At 34.3% G+C, this 25,503-nt stretch overlaps 1 protein-coding gene across 1 annotated transcript in view; it reads left to right on the top strand.

The window, feature by feature from the left end:
• LOC129230741 (integrator complex subunit 9-like) overlaps positions 1-25,503 on the top strand; it is a 133,720-nt gene that overhangs the window by 53,866 nt on the left and 54,351 nt on the right. Inside the window, 2 exon segments of the mRNA XM_054865167.1 lie at positions 3,294-3,356; positions 6,774-6,913. Of these exon segments, the coding sequence (XP_054721142.1) occupies positions 3,294-3,356; positions 6,774-6,913 (203 nt within the window).

Below are 25,503 nucleotides of genomic sequence, written 5' to 3'. Positions count from 1 at the left end.
AACAAATACAGCTTTTAATTTTGTATCTGAACACAGTATTGGACAGACACACACAACTTTTTGACGATTCCAATAGGGGCAAGCCATCAACATTAATCAACAGTTTAATATCTTCAATATTGGGATATTTACTTTCTAAACCATCTTATTATTTTTTTTTACTGCTTTTTCCTAGCCTAAATGACAATATTTTCCAGGAGAAATAATAGAAGTTTCCACATTGCGTGCAGTCTTAAGCAAGGTTCTTGCATCCACTGGGAGATCTTTTGAAACATGGGGCTGTAGGATTTTTATGATAAATGTAAAGGCATTGTGCAGAATGTTAAAATCTAGGGAGCATGATCCCCATCCATTTTTCAAACTCGAATGCACATGTTCAGAAGTGAAGAGTGAGGAATCAAGTCTGTTTTCTTTAGGTATGTAGGAAACATCTGTTAAATCACAAAATTCCTCCATTATGCAAAAATCTTCAACTTCATGAGGATTTGATGTATTAGAAACATCCATGATCTCAAACGACATAGAATTATCCTCTTATATAAGCTCCTCCTTTCCTTTCATGTGATTGAAGCTCATATTTAAGGGATCAAGGCCCTCAATACTTCTTAGCTCTTCTGTAGTTTTAGCTTTATTTTTTTGACTAAGATGACGATTTAAGTAAGAAAGTAAATTTCTTTTAGGGCTCTTTGGTCTATTCATTTTATGTTTTCCTGAAGGCAAACTTTCAAATCAAACTCAGAAATACAGATCTTTTACTTATTAAAAAATATTTATATGAACTCTTTAATGAATAAAAAAGGATCAATATGGACCTGTTCATAAAAAGAAAAAAAAATAGCTGCTTGCTTTTGTGACACACACACATACATATATACACATGTCTATTTATTTATCTGTAATAACAATCAACGCGGAACAACAAGAACAAACTTTTACGCACCAGAAGAAAATATTGCATTCACAGTTAACCCGCACTCGTTGGCAACTTTCTTTATTTTGAGCATGAGATATTACAGTGACTTTTGCCCATAATGTCGCAGGGATGTACTGTTTGTAGCGCAATGTGACGTGATGCGAATGGGACAGGGATATAACGACATTGCTGGAACATTGCTCAAACAAAGTTTGCTATATGGGTACTTGTGAGATAAAATTCTAATGTTTTTAAGTATTTTTACGAACATCATACACTGTTCTAACAGCAATGGCATAAGAATTTGCAATATGCTTAAGCTTAGCTCCTTGATCCAATATCTGAACTATTTTGACTTTCTACAAAATCATCAGTGCAACACGCTTTCATTTACTTGACGATCAAATAGAAGTCAGTGGAATGTGTGTTACCTGACATCAATAAAATTTTGAAATTTTCTGATGTTTTAATGCTATGGCTGAATTTGTACAAGCAAAACAGAAGCATATGTAATGCTTGCAAAGCATAAACAAAAACATAAGAGATGTATAATCATTCTCCTGAATTGAGAGAGAAATATGCCACTTTATTGAGCTATGTCTTGATATCATTTTGAAATTTCTTAGTTGCAGATGCAGATCATACGCTCCCCTCCCCCCCCCCCCCTGTCAGTGTGTTTTTTTTAGCCTATAAATGTTTAAGACCATAAAATTTTTAGCAAGAAACTAGCACTTTGGGACCAGCCTGACCAAATAGAGGGGAGATTAAGAGGTTATTTGCCTTGATTTCATTGCGCTAAATGTTAAATAATTCAAACAAGTGAATTTTTAGCTAGTGAATGTCATACTGTTAAGATTTTCTTTTTTTTCCAATAATTGAAAGCTTAATGGGCTGAAATTTGACATTTGCAGATTATGGTCTTAAAATGTGGTATTTTATGTTTGAAAAAGTGTCTCAACTTCAAAATCAGTCTTGGACAAAATCAACCTGAATTTCAGGTCAGCAGTTTTGACATGTCTATTACTATCTAAAACTAAAAGCAGACTGAATACTTCAAATAAAAATAAACAGACTTCTTTTACTTCAAGCTTTTATAACTTCTTTTAGGAAAAAGCTTTTATTTAAGAGTTGAAATAGTTGGTAATTTTTGAAATAGACAAAAGTTAAACCAGAGTGGATAAAACATTGACCCAAGAGACCCAAAGAAAAGGAGCCTCCAGCCAAATCTCCCTGCAACAATGACTTTTATATCAAACTAAAAGAACTCTTCATTTTGATAATAAAGTTTTATCATTTAGACGTACTGCTCAATCAAGTAATTTGCCATGGTGATTTGGCATGAGTGCCTGAATAATAAATAGCAGGTTAGACAGACGTCACCAAAACAACACCGTTGCCACAAGCCACTAACATATACCCACCCACCCCCATTGAAAAATTCTATATAATCTTCAAATATTTTCATTTACACTACAAAAAATAAATCTTAGTAATTTTCATTGGTGTTTGTGATCTGAAAGTTCTGAAAATTTTGGGTTGCCTTTTCCAAAAATTTTGAGCAGACTATAACTGAAAAATTATTTAAAAAAAAAAACTTTTAAATTTTTTTGCGGAGTGGGGGAACGAGCCTCCTCATAGTTTCCAAAAATTTCACTCTCTTCAGAAAAATTCACTGGAGAACACTTGCACCCCTGAATTTTCTTTATAAAGTTGCAATTTGATTTTGTTTTAGTCCCCATTTGCTAATATAGAGCAACTTAGTTGTTGCTTCAAACTGTTGTAAAGTTCAATTTCTTTTACAGGGCCCCTTGTTGGACAAATAAAGTTCAGACTTTCCAAGATCACAGAAGCCCTGCTTTAAGAGCATATGTGCAATACTTCTACTCGGTGTTTTTTTTTTTTTTTATTTATTTCATCTCAATTGTGTCTGATTTAATAAAAATCGCACTTTGAAACTTTATTTTGAATCCTGAAAAAGGTGTTCCAGGTGCCATCGCAACTCCTAGATTCAAATTCTTATTTCCAACACAATGTTCCTATGACATGTGAACTTTGATTTTTTGCTGTTGACTTTTCAATTTCAGACTCATTTAATGTGCTATGCTTTACACATGTAAATTAGCTTAGAATAGACATTTTCCATAGTTAATTATTTTTATTTCTTTATTTAATTTATGGCTGATCTTTGTTGCTGTTAGTATAAGTTAAATAACTTTAGTAAGAATTTTTGACTTATTTTTGCTGGAATCAATTTATTTTTAAATTTATTTATTGTTGTGAATTATTTTAGTATTAAATTTCCTGAGTAAAAGTCTAGAGTTCTCACCTGAGGACTAGTGCTCTCTGCAGATATCAAGTTATTTTTCATTTATTTTTGCAGGAATTAAAAGAATGTAGTGGAAGAGTTTTTGTGGATAGCTGTCCTGAGTTTTGTCCACCAGAGGTATGTTTTTCAATTGTATTACTGCAATTTAGTTAATGCTAAGGTTTTTAGAAAAGCATACTTGATTAAATTTTAAATCTTAAAACTTACCAATGTAACTGAATGTCTTACAGCTTTTATGTTTTTATTTTTACTTATTTGTTTACTTGTTCAGACATGAAATACAGTTGGGTCTCTATTTATCGACTTTCAAGGGACCATGAAAAATCTTCCTTAAATAGAATGCTTTTAAAACCATAGTGGACCATCTGGGACCGTGAAAAGCTATCTTTAAATAGAGAAAGTTGTTAAATAGAGCGTCGTTAAACAGAGAGCCAACTGTAATTTCCAATTTTGTAAAGGCTTTCAATCTGTTTTAAGGGTTGATCTAAATCTTTAGAAATCATAACTTTTAAATATGGAGGGGTCGTCTGCTTTTTTCTCCCATTGCATTTTTAACCTTCCAGTGATGGAATCTGTACAGAAATTAACAATGTAAGTATTGGGAAACAACTATTAATGCTACTTAGGTAATTTTTCAATGTTTACAAAATCATGCTCTGTGTTAAATATTAGAATAATGTTCATAACCTTTTAAAACTGATTTTTAGTAGTTTAAATAAATTTTCATAATTGCTAATGAGTGGCATATCTAGCATAGGTGACACCCGGGGCTGTAATTTGTGGTGTCCCCTTCCGACACTTTACAAATGCAAAAAAAAAAAAATTTAATTTTTTATGAAAAGATGAAATTCATGCAATAGGCCATCGAGAGGTCAGAAAAGTAAGGTAGTGTATGAAATTGATGGCCCCTAATTATGTCAAACATAACTCCAGTGCAGGGAAAGATAATGGGGTCCAATTTTTGGTGTAAGAGAAAGTCACTACTAGGTTTAAGTATTGACAATATGAATTTAATCCTCAGTATAGTATTCATATTCATTCTGTGATGAGGGGCGGGAAAAAGGGGGTCTAGGGGTTTTTGCTGGTCTTTGTTGTCTTAAAAATGCATTTTAGCTTCATATTTTTCAAAAACTTGTCATTCCACTTTGCCTGTGCCTGCTTTGAGCCTGCCCTGGGTGTCACCTGTCTGGGTGACGCCCAAGGCAGAACCACCACCTCCTACATAAAAAGCCCTATGGCTGGTTTCGTCACATGACCGAAAAAGGCTGATTCAGAGGAAATTTCCCAATGAAAATCACTTTAATTTATGTCTCTTAACACACTAAAGCTATTATTTTAAGAAAAGTAGTTCACCAAACATATTACAGGGGCTCTTGCGCCATTAAAACTAAAAAAACCAACCAACCAAACATATTAACATTGATCAAAGGAGAAATCAAAAGTTTATTTTCCACGTTAACACTCTTTTCTTTCTTTAAAAGTGAGCAAATATATAAGAAAGAATGTAGGGAATAACAAGATTACAGCTACAAAAATTTTCAATACATTGTATCATATCCGCATGAATTTTAAACACTCTTCTTAGATTCAAAAAATAATGTCTTAATTATCAATATTGTGATGAAGTAAAAATAAATGAAAACTTAAAATTTTAACTATTATAGACTCATATTTAAACAAGAACGACATACTTTAAATTTTTCCACCCACTATCATAGAAGCGTTTACATACGCAATGTCTATCACAATAAAGTATTCTAAAAAAATGTCTAATTGAATATGAAATGTGTTCTGCATAAATATGAAAATATTACATGGGAATTTTGTAAATCATGTGTCACTATCTGCAACATAAAGTAATCAAATGAATATTTTGCGAAACAGAAAACAATTTTTAAAAAATGTTAGTTGTGAGTGAAATATTTTGTTCTTGTTTACTTTCCTTTGCGACATTCGTTTCATCTTTCACAATCAATTAAAACAAGTTTTTAGCTTTATTCTTACAAATTTTCATGAAATAGTAGCTGCATTCTATTAAAATTATTGAAAAGATTGACAAAAAAAAAGTGATCAGAATTTCTTTTATGAAAAATGTAAAACATATCTGAAATGTTAAAAGTTCTGTAAATATTTCTTTCATTGCAAAAATGCAATTTGTGAGAAAGAACAAGCCATTGATGACTTGAAAAAGAAAACAAAATTTCTTACCTGTTTTTATGTTGTAAATTATATCCATTATAGATTATTGAAGTTCAAAGATTTTTATTTCTATTTTATTCTTCATTACAGTGAAAAAGTATGAAAAGGATTTTATACTTGCATAATTAAACTATAAAAAAGAGTTTTACTAAATCCAGAGTGAACTCTGCAGTCAGTAGCATGAGCGAAAAAAAAAATGGCGAAGAATTCAATGCGTTGGCTAGGTCTGAGAGCGCTAAGGAGCCAAATAAGGATTTTTGAGTCGGCTGATTTCTAGTATGTCGTCGCTCACTTAAGGTAACCACTGATGAGGCCTTCTTGTAGATAGTGATGACAAATCCCCCCCCCTAAAAAAATAAACCGCCCCCTCCTTGAAGCATTTCTAGAACCGTCCTTGAATCGGGTTCATTTTGAGCTTTTTTTTAATAGATTATTTAACATTTATAACATACAAAATGTTTTCACCTGTTCAGCGCCACCCATTTAAAAGTTTTTATTCAATAATTCTCAAGCACATAATTTGAATTATCTGTAATTCAAATTTTATTTCCTTTGTACCAATAGAACATATTCTACAGCTCTCTGAAGTTTACAACAAATTTCTCGCTGACCGTGTTGCTGTACTGGTTCTTATTTCAATAATTTTTAATCCACATGAAGCTCAGCTTTTTGTTTCCCCAAACCAGCATTTTCATGCCTGCTTGTTATTTATTAATTTTCCTTTAGAGTGTAATAGAAATGTTTAGTTTTAAGAAATGAGCATTGCGCCACCTACACATGAGACAGTTAGTTGAATCAACTTTTTGGAACATTTCCTATCACCTACTTGACTGGTGTTTTTCGCTGTCTTTGCACCATGCAACTTAGTCGAATCAGCTTTTCTTCTCAAAAGAAAAGGGTACAGAAAAAAAAATTGTCTCACACCATTGGATTAAGTCGAATTTATTTGAGCAGTTCCCCCACAACAGTGTCTCAGACTCAACTAGTTTACTCATGTGTAGAGCAAAGACTTGGCAATGTCCTTGTAGTTGACTCTTCTCATCGGGATGAGAATGGTAGCGACACATATGCCTGGCATGCCTGACGAGTTGACTTATCATGTGAAGGATGCGGGACGATTCCTTTACTTTTTTACTTGGTTACACCTCCTGATAACCACCCATTCGAAAGTTGATTTATCTAAGTTACCTCATGTGAAGGAGGCTACATGACTTAAAAAATTCAATGAATAATACTCCAGATATTTATTTTGATGATCTCAAAATCCAACCATGCAAGATAATTTATTTACTGTGTACAACTACTACATAATCTGTGTTTTGAATCATTTTTAAGGAACACATTGTCGACTTCTCCCAAGTAGATGTCATTTTAATTTCAAACTACCAAAGCATGTTAGCTCTACCCTACATTACCGAAGGTACTGGATTTCATGGTGTTGTATATGCTACAGAACCCACTCTCCAAATTGGAAGGTAAGTTTGAAAAAATTGACCAACAATTATACCTCGTAACTCCAATTTTGAATTGGTAGCCAATGCCTACCAGAACCTCACAAAATGGTAGCCAAATCTCAAAAAATGATAGCCAAACTTTAAATTAAAAAAAGTGCATAAAATGTAGATTTTAAAAAGGCATTAAATATTAAGTTTTTTAACAACAAATGAAGTAAAGCATGTTCTTTAAAACTTAAAAATCCATTTAAAGAACAGGATAAAGGAACTATTCCATATACAAACCTATGTGCAAATAACTCAAATTAAATACAAGTACAATACGAATAATTGTAAATACGATAAAGCATTTAATGCATGCAGACCTGCCAACATTGTAACAAGCTAGTCAGGAGCAAATGCCAAATATTTCAGGAGCATATCAGGAGCAAATCGTTAGTTTATAATTTAAAAAATGCTTTTATATGTATATTAGAGAAATATCGCATTTTTTAAATTCAAGTATATTTTCTATGTGCATGTACATTTTTCGTAGTAAAAAAGAATTTTAGACAATTCATTCAATTTATAAAATCAAATTCAATCAAAAAGTTAAAACATATGTATATACCGTAATTTCCGGAAGAAACGCCGCATCGGCGTAATCGCCGCACCCCCCAAAAAGTCTATCGGGGGGAAGAAAAATGCTCAGAATCGCCGCATCACCGTAATCGCCGCGGCTAAAATTGCCGTGAACCATGTGATTATGTTATTATTAAGACACTTTAGACAATATAAAAAACTAGAAAAAGCACGCTTTTGCAACAAAATGATACAAAAAGTAGATAATAAATAAGTTTTGGATGATAAGAACGTATACATATTAAACAAAAAAAAATCGACAACCTACCTTTTTATCCATATAAGTTAATCACAACTAAGCAAAAACTGCATGAAACAGTGAAATATCGAAAGAGAACATTTATTACATATAAAGCAATCAATAAATCATAAAATAAATACAAAACTATAAATAAATATTAATCATAATCGTCAAAATCCTTCAAAGTCTGACTCTTCACTCTCAGTCACAAAAAGATAATTACAGAACAGTTCATCATCAATGTCACAATCATCTAAATCCTCATCACTTTCATCACCATCGTTTTGAACACTTGATGAGGACGAGCTTTTCTCATAAATTCCTGCTGCGGTAAACCCTGACAGGATCGCCGATATTTTAACAGCATTCCAGGCATTGTTTACCCATTGGGCAACTTCCTCATATGTTGCGGAACGCATCTTCCTGCTTTTTGTGAAAGTATGGAGGCCATCGCTCATCCATTTCTCCCACTGCTTTCGAATTTCACCCTTAAAAGCTTTATTCACTGAAATGTCTAGAGGTTGCAGAATTTTTGTCAACCCGCCAGGGATTATGCCTAAACTTGTTGAAAGTTTCTTGCAATGGGTTTTAACAGAGTCCATTACGTGAGAGCACATTGAGTCCATTATTAGCAACCCCTTGGGTTGAAAAAAGGAACCTTTCCGGCGCTGATACACTCTTTCAAGCCACCGATGCATGACGTCTTCGCACATCCACCCTTTCTCATTTGCGCAGATCTCTACGCCGGAAGGGAAATTCCCTTTTGGAAGAGTTTTCCGCTTGAAGATAAGGAGCGGCTTTAACTTATCGCCGTTAGCCGCACAAGCCAAGACGCACGTGAAGGCGGTTTTCTCGTGGCCTGTAGTCGTGATGGACACGGTTTGAACCCCTGTTCGATCCACAGTCTTATTGGGTGGACAGTCGAAGCTAAGGGGTACTTCGTCCATATTAAACACTTGTGAGGGAAGAAGTTGATTTCCCTCAATTTTTTCCCGCACGTACCTCAAGAAAGTTTCTTTCTTCACTTCCCAATCGCTTGGCAGCTTTTGTCCCACAGTAGTTTTAGCACGAACTGAAATTTTTTTTCGTTTCATAAATCGATAACACCAGCAAGGTCCGCCAACAAAATTTTCGATGTTCATCTCGCGAGCTAAGACCTTCGCGTGTAATTGTATCTTAATTGTAGAGACGGGCAATCCATCTTCCCGTTGCCTCATGATCCATTTTTCCAGTGCGTCCTCCAGTGCAGGCCACTTGACAGTACCGGTTCTTTTCGCCCTTTTTAATTTGGGCATGCTCTCCAAATCTTTTTTCTCCGCTCGCCACCGACGAACGCACCGCTCGTCAACTTCGAATTCTCGTGCGGCAGCTCTGTTTCCGATAACTTCCGCTCGGGAAACAACACTCAACTTAAAGTTTGCGGTGTAGCTTTTGTAGCGCTTGGGAGCCATGTGAGCATTAAGTGTAGTGAAATTTAGACTTACTACACCGCTAGTAGAAGTGAATTTGCAAAGAAAATGTCCACAGCCTGAAGTTGGAGAAAAAAACACTTGAAGCATTTTTCCTCATGGAAAATCTGTATTTATTATCCTCAAAGGATTTCTTAAGTTGACGAACAACATCTTCATTGATATTTAAAAAACATTTAGAAAAATAGACAAATATTAGCCGCTAATTTACAACGAAACATTAAGTTTACGAACATGCTGATTCCAAGGAATATAAGGCATTAACGTAACATACAAAAATAGGCCTAAAGGCGTTTTATAACTTTAAAATTGACATCACGTTGTATAACGCCCTGCCAGGAGTAAAGAGCACTGGCAGACATCACGAAATCACGTATAACACATTTTGCGGCTATGTGAGGTGAGAGAGAGAGCGAAAAAGATCGCTCGAAGTATTTAAAGGTCTTCACATGGCTTTCAAATTAAGAATATGCAAAACACAAGATGTGTTGCCAATGCAAGAAAGTTAAAGATATGTTGCCAATCAAAAAGTAACTCAATTAAAAAAAATAAACTCGCGGTTATAAGATACAATGAACTGGTGACTCGGTTCACCCAAAAGTCCATTCACTTGACTGAGTCATTGCAACCGATCGCACACATGACGTCACAACATGATGCAATGTTTACATCGAAAAGGGATTGATTCTGCATGATGCAAAAACGTATTTTTAATGTTTCTTTTTTTTTTCTAATTAAGTGATTCTTTCACTTTTTGTGAAAGTTTAAATTAAAAATCTAACAAGCGGCCCCATTTTTGCAACATGCACAACAATCAGAAAAATTCACAATAAATTCAAATTGACAAAGTCACCATTGAATTTCACAAAAATTTTACCCACCCAAAAAGTTCAAATTTAGTTTATATATTTTTCACCCCCAAAAATAATGTCACAAAAATGTCCAAGTTGAGATTTGGTATAAGGTTTTGTCAAAGCATCAGCTAAATTTAATTTAGAACTCACATACATTAATTTAAACAATTTTTCATTTACTAAATTTCTCAAAAAATGATACTTGATATCAATATGTTTACTTCTTTGATTTTGTATAGGACTTTTGGAAAAATCTATTGCAGCAATGTTGTCACAAAATATTTCACAATTTTTCAAAATTAAATTCAAATTTTCAGTTCTTAAAATTCTCATGATCCAGACAAATTCTTTAGCAGCCTCTGTTAAAGTGACATATTCGGCTTCCATAGTAGAAAGAGCAATACATTTATGCTTAAAGGTTTTCCACATAATAGGTGTATTATCTAGCAAAATGATGTAACCTCCCATTGAAACCCTATCATCTCTACTAGCTGCCCAATCTGAATCAGAATAACATTTAATATTTAAATTTGAAATATTTGATAACTTCAATTTAAGATTTTTCGTATACAAAACATAACCAAGAAGACGAAGTAAACCATGCCAATGTTTTTCACCATAATTAGATTGAAATTGGGAAAATATATTCAGAGCATATGTTATGTCGGGACGAGTTCTACTAGCCAAAAAGGATAAACAGCTAATTAAATTTCGATATGGTAAAGAATTACATTTATCTATTTCTAACTTACTAGTAGGCGAATCAATTTTTGAATAAACCACCCCAACCGAAATAGGAACATTACTGATTGGAATATTATAACTAGAATACAACTCGACAATTTTATTAATATATGTTGTCTGATGAATATACCAATTATCATCAATGTTTTGAAATTCAACACCCAGAAGTTTTCTTATTTCACCCAAAATTTTTAATTCAAAATGATTTCTTAAAAAATTTACAATTTCATTCAAATCAGATTTTAGTTTGCCAAAAAGTATGATATCATCAACATAAAAAAGAAGAATAACCTTATTTTTATATATGTAATAACAATTACACCAATCTAAACTAGTAAAGTTCATTTTCAAAAGTGTTTCATGGAGTTGATAGTACCACATTCTACCACTTTGGTGTAAACCGTACAAAGCTTTCTTTAACAAACAAACTTTACCAGGCTCTAGTACATATCCACTAGGTTGTTTCATATATACATTAGTATCCAAATTAGCATACAAATAAGCGTTATTTATGTCTACATGCAGATGACACCATTTAAAAAGACATACAAAAATACAGAAAAACAATCTGATTATAGAAAAATCAATGACTGGGCTAAAAACTTCTTGGAATGATTCTCCACCTTCCTGAAGATAACCTTGGGCACATAATCGAGCGCGGTATTTCACAATATTCCCTTGCTGATCTTCTTTTACCGTATATACCCACCGATTTCCCAAAATTTTACTATGTTCAGGTGGATCCACTAACTCCCATACACCGCGATTATATATGGTTTGTATTTCCTGATCCATCGCGTTAATCCAATGTTTAGATTCCCTAGAATTAATGGCTTCTTTAAAATTTAATGGAAGTTTAATTTCAGCAAGATTTCCCTCTAAAATTTCTATTACCTTTCCCTCTTTTAAATTTTTGCCCGAAAAGTCAAAATATGATTCATCAAATTCAATTTTGTTATCATTACAATATTTAATAACTTCATTTAAAGAACGCAAGCGAATATTTGAACCTTCAATCCTATAGTAAATATCAGTTCTATCACCTGATGGTCTAGGAACAGCTTGACGCAACCAATTAATTTCGGAACAAGGTTTTAATTCATCACTAGGACTATCACTGGAAAGCTCATCCACTCCCTGATTTGAAGTTACAGGATATTCATAATCAAAATTGTCAGGTAAGTATTTCATAACCCTTGGACTACTTGATCCAGAACCTAGTACAACATCTGCCCCTTTAGTTCCCTCATCAAAACTGACATTACATGTTTCTATGATTCTTTGTTCGTCTTCCAGCCAGACACGATAACCTCTAGTACTTTGAGCGTAACCTAACAAAATTCCTGGTTTAGATTTATCGTCCAATTTCTTTCTTTTCTGGCTTGGAACATTTACAAAAGTTAAATTATTGAAAAACAATTCAAACGGGGTATGATTGCTCCCATGACAAGACCTATTCCAAACATAAGAAAAACAAAATGCAGCTTCCCCCCAGAATTTCGAAGGTAAGTTACTGTCTTTTAAAAGTGCTCTAACTCCCCCCATTAATGTCTGGTTAAACCGTTCAATTATGCCATTCATCATTGGTGTGTAGGGATTAGTTTTCTCATGCCTAATGCCACGGTTATTCAAGAAAATTTCAAAATTTTGATTGCAAAATTATTTCCCCCCATCTGTACGAATTGATTTAATTTTCCTCCCTAAAAGCCTTTCATTACGATTTAAAAATCTTACAAAAATATTGAAAACATCAGACTTCAATTTCATAGGGTATACAGCAACGCGTTTTGAAAAATCGTCCATAATGGATAAATAATATTTCTCTCCCCTCAAAGTTAAATTTGGGACTTCACCTACATCCATGTGTATAAGCTCTAAAGGTTTAGAAGATCTCACGGCCCCAATCGATTTAAAAGAAATACTCCTAGCTTTAGTATATTTACAAATTTCACAATAGTTAACATTTTTATTCAATTCAGGAAGACCTCTAACACTATTGTTTTTGCTAGTTCTAGAAATGTATTCATAATTAATGTGACAATATCTCTTGTGCCATAAATCTTCAGGTGAAATTTTACCAATTTTTTCAGAAATGTTACAAACAGGTTCAGAATTATCACAATGTTCACTATTTTTCAAATACAAATATCTATTAGGCTTAAAGAAATATAAATTTATGTCATTTCTACGCTTTGCATAAAATAATTGATTCCAATTTTTGTCATAAACTTTAAGAATGGTATTATGACCAACAAATTTGTTACCTTCCTGTTCCAATTTAGATAATGACAATAAATTATGACGGATTTCAGGATTGTACAGAACATCTTTCAAGATAATTTTCCTATGTCTACCATTAATTTTGACCAACAATTGAATTGTACCAACCCCTAAAATATTGCTTTGTTTACCGTCAACAGCCATAGACATTTTTAAGTTATTAACTGGTCTAAAATCAGAGAAAAGATTTTTATTTTTAGTGACATGTGACGTAGCTCCAGAATCGGCAATCCACGTTATATCTGAATCAGATGAAGTAATATTCAAAGCTTCTGACTCATTAATTTCACTCACATTATGTTGAGAATTAGAAGACCCTTGAGATAAATTTTTAGAATTTAACTTTGCCTTAAATTTAAAACAATCAACCTTTTTATGCCCAAAAATCCCACAAAAATTACATTTCCCTTTAAATCTATTTTTACTAAAATTTGACACAGGTTTACAACTACTTTTACAAGGATGGATCTTACCGGCAGGTAGCGAATTCGGAACGGTCACATACACAGCAGGTGTCTGTAGTGGAATGTTCATTTCAGAAATTCTATTTGCTTCGAGCAACAGTTCTTGTTCTATTTTTAATGGGGTAAAGTCCACGTCAGACCATCTGTAGATTTGCTGTACTATGGATGCAAATTCAGGGGGTAAACTCCGGATATACTGGAAACCTATGTAAAGGTCGGACATTGCATGGCCAACTTCTTTTAATTGTGACGCAGCTGCTTTCACTCGGCAGATGAAAAGACCAACAGTCTCACCTTCTTGAAACTTGACTTGAAAAAATTTATCCAACAGGGATATTAATCTGGCACGGGTGTCAGGTTCAAAATACTTGCACAAGATTTCCCAAGCTATCTTTCCTTCAGTAGTGCATTCAATGAGAGGCTTGAATTCTTCTGACAGGAACTGATAAATGGTAGTATAAGCTCGAGTTCTTCTAAGATTTATTTCCGCTTTATCTCGGAACGTCAATTTTTCTTCTTCAAGTTTCTTTTCTTTTTCATCTTTTTCGTCAGCTTCGATGAATTCCCAGCTGCCCGAATGACGCAGGACAACTTGTATGTTTCTCTTCCAAGTATTCCAATTATTGGCATTTAGTAAAGGTATTGTAGGGACTTCCATACTTTCAAAAATTTCACGATGTTTTAAAAATTCTTCAGAGCATAAAAATTCAAATTTTCCAAGTTCTTCAGGTTATGGCCAGGAATTGCAAATTCCAGGTGACCTGGGCCCATAACCACTTGTGAGCATTAAGTGTAGTGAAATTTAGACTTACTACACCGCTAGTAGAAGTGAATTTGCAAAGAAAATGTCCACAGCCTGAAGTTGGAGAAAAAAACACTTGAAGCATTTTTCCTCATGGAAAATCTGTATTTATTATCCTCAAAGGATTTCTTAAGTTGACGAACAACATCTTCATTGATATTTAAAAAACATTTAGAAAAATAGACAAATATTAGCCGCTAATTTACAACGAAACATTAAGTTTACGAACATGCTGATTCCAAGGAATATAAGGCATTAACGTAACATACAAAAATAGGCCTAAAGGCGTTTTATAACTTTAAAATTGACATCACGTTGTATAACGCCCTGCCAGGAGTAAAGAGCACTGGCAGACATCACGAAATCACGTATAACACATTTTGCGGCTATGTGAGGTGAGAGAGAGAGCGAAAAAGATCGCTCGAAGTATTTAAAGGTCTTCACATGGCTTTCAAATTAAGAATATGCAAAACACAAGATGTGTTGCCAATGCAAGAAAGTTAAAGATATGTTGCCAATCAAAAAGTAACTCAATTAAAAAAAATAAACTCGCGGTTATAAGATACAATGAACTGGTGACTCGGTTCACCCAAAAGTCCATTCACTTGACTGAGTCATTGCAACCGATCGCACACATGACGTCACAACGTGATGCAATGTTTACATCGAAAAGGGATTGATTCTGCATGATGCAAAAACGTATTTTTAATGTTTTTTTTTTTTTTTCAAATTAAGTGATTCTTTCACTTTTTGTGAAAGTTTAAATTAAAAATCTAACAAGCCATAATTTAAGCGAAAGCAAGAGCAAGAAAATATAGAAAGAATAAGCACGTTGCACGTGTCGCAATTGCGGAAATAACTATGCCTAGACAAGTTCAACAAGTTTCCGCAGTGTTGCCAGATTCTTCAGAACAAAAATTCCAGAAAATTAGCGCAAGACATATACAACGTCGTGCGTTAAATAATTTAAAAATAATAAACGGCTCGCTTTGAACAGTTTTTTAGTATAAAAAAAATACTTAAGATCATTTGTTTCTAAACTGGTAATAGAAAAATATCTTCAAATTTTGCAAAATATCCGGTCGAAGTAGCAGTTAAGAAATTTTAGATGGCCAGCTTGTTTGGCGAGGATGGCAAGATGCCAAGTGCAATGAAACGTTGAGATCCGTGTTTTTCGTCCTTGAACGACGGAATCGTGCTTGCGTTAGCGATTTAGAAACGGGAGGGAAGAATGGCTGAATGATAAACTGAAACTGAGCGGCGTGAAAAAAAAAATGTTGATCACAATCGCCGCATTCGCAGAAACACCACACTTCAAAAAATTTAACTTTTAAACACGTAAGCGCCGCGGCGCGTCTACCGGAAATTACGGTAGGTAATTGTCATGAATAACTTACTGCATTGGAATTTTCTTTATTGATAAAGGATCCAACACCCTTGTGCTCGCCAAGCATAACCTGGCGCATTATCAGCTGAAAACGCAACACAATTTGTCCATGGCACATCATGTTTTTGATGTTCTTCACTAAGCAGAAGAAAAATATTTTCTCCTGTGCCATCTTTCTCTAACTTTGGAAGAGAAAGCAATGTTGTTTAAATTTTGCCGGTAGACTCTTCAAAATACGTAGCAACAATCAGATATAACTTCTAATTACAAATATAATTAATTTTATCAGTAGCGACCGTAAAGTTTTTAACTTTTATAACCTTGAACAAACCTTCTTGCTCTTTTTTTGGTAAAAGACTGGATTATTTCTGTTATTTTGTCAGAGCACACCCATATTTTGAAGCTACGTCCGAATCTGGGAACATGCGTTTAAAAAGCAGGCCGGCATGATCCGCTGCAGATTATACTCTACTAAAAATATAGCAAACAGAGATTTAGCTTTGATAACTTCCATATCTGTGTTTTCTTTGGAAGCAAAGAATTTTTATGTTCTTGGTAGATGAGGATACATCCACATTTTGCCGATGCCAGGCACCTTCAATATGGTGCTTACTTCTAATTTATCCGGTACTACAGGAACGTGAACCACGTTGAACAATTTTAATGGGTTAACCACTTCTCCAGCGCGAAAGGTTCCCAGTTCTGTCTCCCAGTCTTCCTGAGGTTCTAAGGTTCGTTGGATCAGTTTTGTCTTTGAACTGATGAAAGAAGCCAGGAATGATGCTACGGTGATATCATTTCAACTGGACTCCTTCCTCATTTTTTCTACCATTCCATAGGCTTGCACCAATTCCAGTTCATGAATACTCAAGGACGGTTTAACACCCTTTTCAAAAAATTTCCTAGAGAATTGGGCCGGAGTGGTGTGATCAACATCCGGAATAGCCAGAACCTTGTCATCATAGGCATTGCTGACCTCAAACACGTGAGGCAATCTAGACATTTTAAGCTGTTTAGAATGACGTTTGTTGAAGTTTGTAATCCCAAACGGAACTATAATTAACTGGGGATGCCTTGTTCAACAAGGAGGTTCCCCCGAGCAGAGGCCCCTTCAATATGGCTTAAACAGTAATTTCTCCCATCATGTGCTATGGAAAAATCACTTTTGCATACTTTGTGTTGGTTTATTTTAGGAAGTCATTAATAGCCTGAAGATAACTTCTGGGAAACACTTGAAACTTTCTCTGGATTAGTGGGTTAAACTAATTCTGCCATTTTCTAAATGGCAGATTCTTCAACTCCTTCTGTATCCTCTAGAAACCTTAATCGAAATCTGGGATCACACAGTGTGGCAATCCCTAAAATTCTCGCCATTGGAGACTCTTGCAACATTCTTCTAAAGGAGCCAAAAGTGCTCCTTTGATTTTTGTGAGTAGTTGTCTCTGTCCTGTCTAAGGTTGCAACTGTTGCTTTATTCTTGAGTAAAGTGGCAGAACTAATGAGGCAGCAATGTAGTTACTGCCACTTAAAGTTTTAGTCATATCCACAAGCAGGGAAGTGGCAGAGACAAAATCCTCAACTGTAGTATCTTCTGCCCCCTCCAGCATCAAATGCTTCTTATCATTGTACGACATCAACATTTTGCAGATGTCTAACTGATTATGTTAAAATCTGTGGCAGAGTTTTACTGTGCTCCACCATCTAAATGGGCCAAATTCAATTTAGCTTGTGCTTTGTGGAGATCCTTCTTCATCTTCCAGCAACGAGCTACACTACTTTAGAGACACTTAAGTCTTGATATTGATCTCTTTGATTCAAAGACCTCCAAAGCCTTGTTCACTCCAATATTAATATTGTGTGCAAAACATGATAAGTCGGTAATTTTAGGTCTGTTGCAGCTTTTACAACGTTGTTCCAACATCAGTTGTAAGGCAACAGATTTCATGTAAATCTTCTCCCCATTCTGAGAGTATATCTTTTACAATTTCAGCGATAATATCACCAGTATGAATCGAATCAAAATGTCTGCAGCTCAAACAAAAACCTATCTATTTACACTCTTGGGAAATATAGTGCACAGTGATACCCAAAAATGGGGAACTCGCAGTCGATGTCGAGAAGTTTGTTGTAATCGACAGTTCACTGACACACACTTCTGTCAATGCTCTTTTCATCTTGGCAACTGTATAATTGTACAGTTTTGATATTGCTGTACGCGAGTCTCCCTGGTAGCTTGTGCCTTGGATTTAACAAGTTGATCATCTTTATAAATTTCGGGTGCTCAACTACATTATAAAGCTGCATAGCGGTGGCCAAATATTCCGTTATGGCTTCAGTACAGGATGAATTGGAATCTGCATCCAAGGGCTGAAAATCCAACATTGTTTTCTGCTTTTTTGCAGTGGTGGGACTACCAAACTAAAGCTCTCTGTTAGTGCCACAGTAGGTGAGTTATCTACATCCCCAGTAAAGCCTAGAACAGCTGGACTCCTTGAGGTTGATGTAGATGGCAACTCTCTAAACTTCAGCGGGTGGTGAACTTTCAAATGGTTTGCCAAAACACTGAAAATGGCCTTTAATAGTCCATCAGCATCTGCACTTACATCAAATTCACTAAGCCCAATAAACTTGACTTTTATTTGAGGCTCCCCTTCTTCAACTGCAACTTACTAGATACAAACTGCTTCATATTTGTTAACAGATCTGCTTGTTGAACCACCTGTCAATATTGCAAATACTTTAGCATTCTTTATTTCATTTATCAAACTCATTGTTATATCTTTATCAATAAATTTTAAAAAGGTTTTGAAATACATATTTTGATATGTTTGGCCAAATTCTATACCATTTAAATCTTGCAAAGTGCATTCTAAGAGAAATCTAGAAGCCGCTTGGTTTTCTATGACTATAATATCGACAATTCTAAACAATTTTACAATCTTTTCATGTATTTTTGGGTTCAGTTTTGTGATTTCTGGGTATACACGAGATGCAGGTGGTGGGTTTTTGATAGATTGTGACTTAAAAATGCAGGTTTGATGTGCTTTATTAGAAAAATGATTATTAACTATGTGTCTTTTTCTGTTTGGTGGTTTGAAACTAAGATCACCTTTGACAAAACTTATATTTTGGCACTTAATGTAATAGGGCATAAAGATTTAATCATGTTTTAGCGAACACTTTGACAAATTTGGATTCTACTTTGTCTCATATGAACTAGGGAAGCAGGCATAGCTTTATTAGAAGTTTGAACAGAAGGAAACTGAAATGCATTATTTTTTGTTTACTGATTCAATCAATTGTTTCTTATGCATTTTAATGTATTTTCTGAGTAAAATGAAATGCATAGTTTTTTATTCGCAAAATTTGGATTTGGCACCCTCCTCGGCACAAGCTGACAAACATGCTTTGGTTTTTATTTGATTATTATCCAGTATAACTGACCTTGTGTTATAGCCTCATTCTTGTACAACTGTCCCCCCCCCCCCCCACCATTCCATCAGTTGATCAGTATTTAAGGTTTTAGTGGAAATAAGGCAACAGCATCTTTGTTTAGAAGAAAAAAAGGGAAATCATTAATGTTTGGAATTTTTTAGCTTTTTTTCTAAAGTTTTTATTGGCACTCAAGCCTGTATGAGCAGGGGTGGTTGTTCGACTGAGTAAGCCAGGCAATCGCCCAGGGCCTTGTGGCTACAAGGACCTCTTGACAGCTCCTTTATTAGTCATGTTCTGTAATGTGTAATACTGCGTATAAAAATTAACATCACATCATTTGTGTGTGTTTAGAGAAAAAGATTGATCCACAATAAACCAAAACTCGCAGTAAATTATTGGCCTAGTTCAAAGTTATCTTGCTATTAAGAATGACTTTAAACATGCTAACTGCACAAAAGTTTCTTGTTTGCTTCTCCTGAAACCCACTTCCATGCATTATAAAAAGAGTTGTCATCATCTGACATGAAAATTGATGGCGAAACATTTATGCTACAATTTTTTAATTTTTGTAATGCTACAGTTAATAGGTAACTGTCATGGCAATTGCTAAAAATAAATGCTGCTGGAAATCCTTCCCTCTTGTCATCGACTACCAAAATAGTTGCTAAATCAAATTTGTGCACATTTCCTCTGTGAGTAAAATCCATACATATTATGTCATTTCTGAACATTGTAAACATCTGCGTCTGGTCGGAGTTCATTATTATTATTAGAAGAAAGTCATCTTCGGTCAACTGTAGGATTTCCTTATTAAAAGTGTCTTTGCTGCTTGAAAAATATCACAGCGGAATCTTCATTTTCATTGCATTTTGCAACCCATCGTGATATGCTTTCTGCATCATTTGGATGGATAATTCCCTCATGATTTATGTTAAATTCTTTTTCAATATTTAAAATGTTTCTCCTTGTTACCAAATGGATTCTTTGATAATCAGTTGATATGGAGTTTCAAATATTATCCAATAGTTTGGATATTGAGACACCATTGCTTAGTTGTGTGCTGATTCTGACTTTTTCTTCTTGCGTGAGAGCCATCTTTCCAATGTCATTGGTATATCCAACATGAGTTTCTAAGAACTCCACACATTCTTTACTTAGCTTTTCGACTGCTTTAATCATGGCTGAGAAATTGTGCCCAATTACATTGCTTTCTTTCACTTTTATATGCCTCTTTTGTTTGCTCTTGCTTTTGAAAACTCCGCTTAGATATCAGTAAAAGAAGGAAACTATTTCATCATCTTCCCTTTTGGTGCCACATTTTTCGATAAATTTAGCATGGGTTGTTCTCTCAATTTCATTTTCCCAGTCTTTGGATGCTTGGAAATTTTCAAAAATTAGCAGCTGTTTTTTAATGTTTATTTGGTGATTTTCAAACAAATATTGCTCATATGCTTTTTTTTGCTTGAATTGATCTTTGCAAAGTGGACTAGTCATTTGTGACTTCGAAAACCAGAGCTCACATTTATGAATGTTTCTTATGTGAACATACCAATTCGACGACTGCGAAAATGTTTTTACACATTGTGGGAATTCACGCTGAAAGCTTTGAAAATCATCATTGTCCAAGCTGTCCATGTTTTGGCAAGAAATATTAAGAGAAAGAAATATAGATGCTATTTTTTCTAAAAATTAAATAATTCAATTTAAAAAACTAACAATGAATAAAAATCTATCATAAAAACACCAGGAAAGGAAAGAAATGTCAACAAATATTTAAAATTGAAAAGATAATAATATGTTGTACAAAAACATCGAGAAAAATAAAATTCTTGATAAGAATTTAACTCAGAAAGCAAACGTGTAAGTAAGGTATAATGCAGAAGTAAACAAAGCATAGTGATTTAAATTTCCCTTTGAAGAAAATTTAAGGATTTCGCATTCTCTTTTGTGCATGCACAATGCAAAACCAGCAAGAGGAAATTTTTTCTAAATTTTTAACGTTAGCAGGCGTTCTGCTTGCATCTGCTCGTTGCAGCTAGAGGGGCTTCTAATCTGCTCAGTTATTATAGACAAATCTGTAATAGAAATAATTCTTAGAATAATTAATGTCCTATCATTTGTACCTGTTTAGAGAGAAAGATTTATCCTAAATTTAGTTCAAAACTCCTAATAAATTGTTAGCCTGGTTCAAAGTTATCATGCTATTTAGAATGATTGTAAACCACGTCGGAAATGAGTTTAAGGTAAGGTACATAAGGACCTGAATGAAATGACCTCTTCTTATCTAGACATTGTTTAATTTGGTGTGAAGAATATCAGCCAGATCATGAGCTGATTTAAAATCTTTTATTTCTGTAGGCTAATTTTCTCTGAACTTGAAACATTTTGAAACATTTGACTATTCCTTTATTCAGGAGTTGAAGTCCTCCAAATTCAACATCCAAACCTTACTATTAGATCTGTATGTCATGCCTAGGCCGTTCAAGTCTTTACCTTTGAAACACTATGGTTTTACAAACTTCCGCATTACCAAAGGCTCATTCTTTTTTACCCATATGGCACTGACAAAGAAGGCAACAGTAAGCCTTTCTTTCAGCCATTTACCACCTTTTGAATCTTCATATTTCAACACCAAACTTTTATTGGATAGAGCCCAATAGAAGAGGCCCTTTACATCCATATTTAAAATATCTTTGTCAACATAACCTGCTAGAAGTAATGTAGCATTGTCATCCAGTCCTCTCAGAGGGTTTTTTTCAATATCGGCGGTTTCCCCACATAAGGCACGAAAAATAACGCTAGGGCAAAAACGAAATTTATCGAGCCATCCATTGCTTGCAGAGAAGTCCCCAATTCCTAATGTATTGGCAATATTTTTTCTTTTAATAAGGATCCAGTAGTTAGATTTTTTTTTCATCTTGCAGTTTTGGACCATTTAAATAAGCTTCGTAATGTCACCGAATTTTACTTGACGCGCTTTGCACCTATTCCTATTTTCCTATTCTTTTAGAAGAGTTGTCTTTTCTTTAATAATTTTATTGGTCTGCATTTTACAGCAGCTAAAGATTTGCTCTTATTTTCTTTCTGATTTTCATTTCTTCTGTAAGATTATGACTTCTATATATGTTTCTTTTTGACTGCTATGTATGGTAATCAAGTGCAGAATGCAACTTCACCATAACCAGAGGCCAAAATTAGCATCAGTCACTTAGGTGCCAATGGTAACCAATATCTTTTTGTTAGGTGTCATTATGCTTTACTTGTTGCAATTTGCAAATGTGTTAACTACCACGCCAAGATTTATACCAAACTATAATGCGCATGAAAAAAAACTGATAATACATTAAATAAATGCATTTTAAAATCACCTGTTAAATTTATTTATATAAGTATCATAATTACTGTTAACTTAATTTGCGACACAAAACCAATTTTGTTTCAACTTTACAAGGTTACCTAGAATGACATTTATGGAGGGAGCAGATTTAGAGAAAACATTAAAAACTCTTATTTGTGATACAAACCTATCAACAGAAAGATCACGTAACTTTTTTTTAACAGACTAGTCACTCATGTTTGGTCCATTCTGTTTAACGAACAACAAATTGTCAACAAATGACATTAATAAGCTTTGGCAATTTTCTTTTTTTATGAGATTGAAATTAGCTAATTCCTCTATCGTATTCTGCAGTACTCAAAGATATAATCATAATAAAATTTATAATTTTCTTTAAATTTGTAAATGATGTTCCAGAGGATTCGGCCAGCAAACGCTGCCAAAGAGGCTTGCATGGTAGCTTTAGTTTATCTTTTGCCCAAAATTTATATTCTTCCAACTCTTCGAAAAGATAACACTTCTATCAATGCATACATTTTGTGGTAATTTTTCAACCAAATCTTTGAACTCATCATGATTTTTCTTATCCTCACTCTCATTTAAATTAACCACATTGCATGGATCAAGGTTGTGCTAATTATTAAGCACTTTATCATTTTCAGTATCGGAAGACCTTGATTCTAAAGCAGCAATAGTGCTTTTAAAAACATTTTCTGTCTTTTTCAAAACATGACAATTCGTCCACCTTTCTTACTAATTTCACCCCTTTATACTCTACTGCAGAACTTTCCATGTTTAAATCCTCCTCAAACTGCTGCAATGATTCCCCATTTTCACTCACCATTCTGTTAAGCTTCCCTTTTGTACAGTCTAAAGAATAGAGGACATCTTTCACAGTAATATATCGAATTTGAAATTTTTCTGATGCATTCACCAGAACGATCAACTTATCCCTCATTGGACTTTGAAACCTGAGCGTTTTGTTAGATTTCTAAGATTTCAAGTATCTTTTTAATTTTACCCATGCTATGTTATCTGGTTCAGATGATGCAGCTTCTTCCATGTGGGTTATTACTGCTACTATGTTGTTAAGCAGCACCTTCACAGCTCGATGAGTTGACTGCACCCATTGAATATCATACAGGCTTATAAGGGAAATAATTTTTTGTTCGAGAATATCACCCACAGCTTTGAGTTCCTTGGTGTTTTTCGGACTGTTATGATAGTATGAGTAGACTCATTTTAAAATAGTGTTGAAAATATTCTTATATACAACATTTTTCATAGCATCGGCTATGGCTGATTAATTCTAGTCTATGAGTAAGACAATGCACCTTGACTATTTGTCTACAGTCATGTTCTAAAAGTTTTGTAATTCCGCCTGCAGAGCCCATGTTGACACTGGCACCATCAAAACTTATGGCTACTAATTTGTTTTCCCAACTGGGGATGAATTCTTTCAGCACAGAAACAATGCTAGACTTGATACCTTGAGCAGTTTCATCATCACACTCCTTTACAGAAAGGTAGGGGCACTTTAATTTTCCTTCATGTAAGTACTGCAGGTATATTATCTCTGATGCTGCAGTAGATCGGTCTGTGGAGCCATCAGCCATCAAGGGGGGAAAATCAGCTGTGGACAACTGCTGTTTCAAATCTTGTTGCAAATTTTCAGCAATATACTTAACAAACTGCTTGGCTGCTTTGTCATTTAGATAGGCCTCACCTATTTTCAGACCATTTTTCCTTTGTAACTCGCCTAACTTTCGAAAGACTTCAAATACAGTCTTCCTTATCAATTAAATATGCAGTGTTAAAGAGCTTTTCCATGTTTGACCTAAATTCTACATCCATCGTTCGTACTACTGATGTTTAGAAGACAAATCTTCCGAAACTGAAAGCTCAGGGGTGGAAAGCTAGGCATCACAGTGACGACTACGTCTAAAATCGCGGTCGTCAAAGTGAAATTTACAGTTGCAAAATATGACTAACTACTGATAATTTCAAGCTCTGACAAAAACTAATTCTGTAGCTCTTCAAATGAGCGAAAAATAGATATTGACCACTTTAGTGACTAAGGAATGTCGTATTCCAACCCCCTCTTCCGTAAGCAACCAAGAAATTCCAAGAAACACTCTTTTAGAGAATTTCTATTCTTATCAACCTCCCTCAATGATGAGGATGCACATCTGACTTACCTCGTGATGTACCCCTGCCACCTTAGCTTCCCTAGGGTCTGGAAAACTACAACCTCCTTTTTGTGACATTTTTGAGCTTCAAAACACAGAGTACAAGAAAGGAACATGTTTGAACCCACAGGAGAATAGATTTTAATCCCTTATTCTGTTTTTTTTCCACTTTCATTAACAAGAGAAAACTGATGTATTTATGAACTAAATGTTCTTTTGTTGTCTCTCTCCTTTTTGGTTTCTAACAAAAAATTCCTATATTTGTTAATACCATAAAATCCCAAAAATACCCCCCCCCCCTTCAAAACCAAATCGATACATTTCAAAGGGGGTTACAATCGAGATTTTTTGGAAATTTTTCATAAAAAGATCGTTTAAAAATTTTTTTTAAATGTCAATTAATAGGAGCATGTTACGATCTTGTCGTTGTTATAAATTGAATAGTGGCGCCATCTTTTAGAGCGAAAAAATTACACCTTAATTCAGGCACAGAAATTTTAGAACAAAAAATAATTTTCATTAATAAAAGCAAAATTTATTTTAAACATAACTGACCTGGATATATGGAAAATAACTTTTTACACATTTATTCTTCATTATCTGAAAATCCTTCGAAGTGCGATTCGATGTCGGTATCGTCCGTTAGAGCCAAATCTAAAATTTCGGGCATCAGTTCATTCGACGGAGCACAAAAAGCTCAGGCAAGATCCGAATGCAGTTCGTTATTTTCAAATCCATTTGAACTAATGGAAATTCCACAGCACTTGAAGGATCTAATTATGAGTTCT

This window comes from Uloborus diversus, chromosome 9 (assembly GCF_026930045.1).
Source record: "Uloborus diversus isolate 005 chromosome 9, Udiv.v.3.1, whole genome shotgun sequence".
Taxonomy (NCBI): domain Eukaryota; kingdom Metazoa; phylum Arthropoda; class Arachnida; order Araneae; family Uloboridae; genus Uloborus; species Uloborus diversus.
Note: the sequence above shows the minus strand (reverse complement) of the source record. Positions and strands in the feature narration are given on the sequence as shown.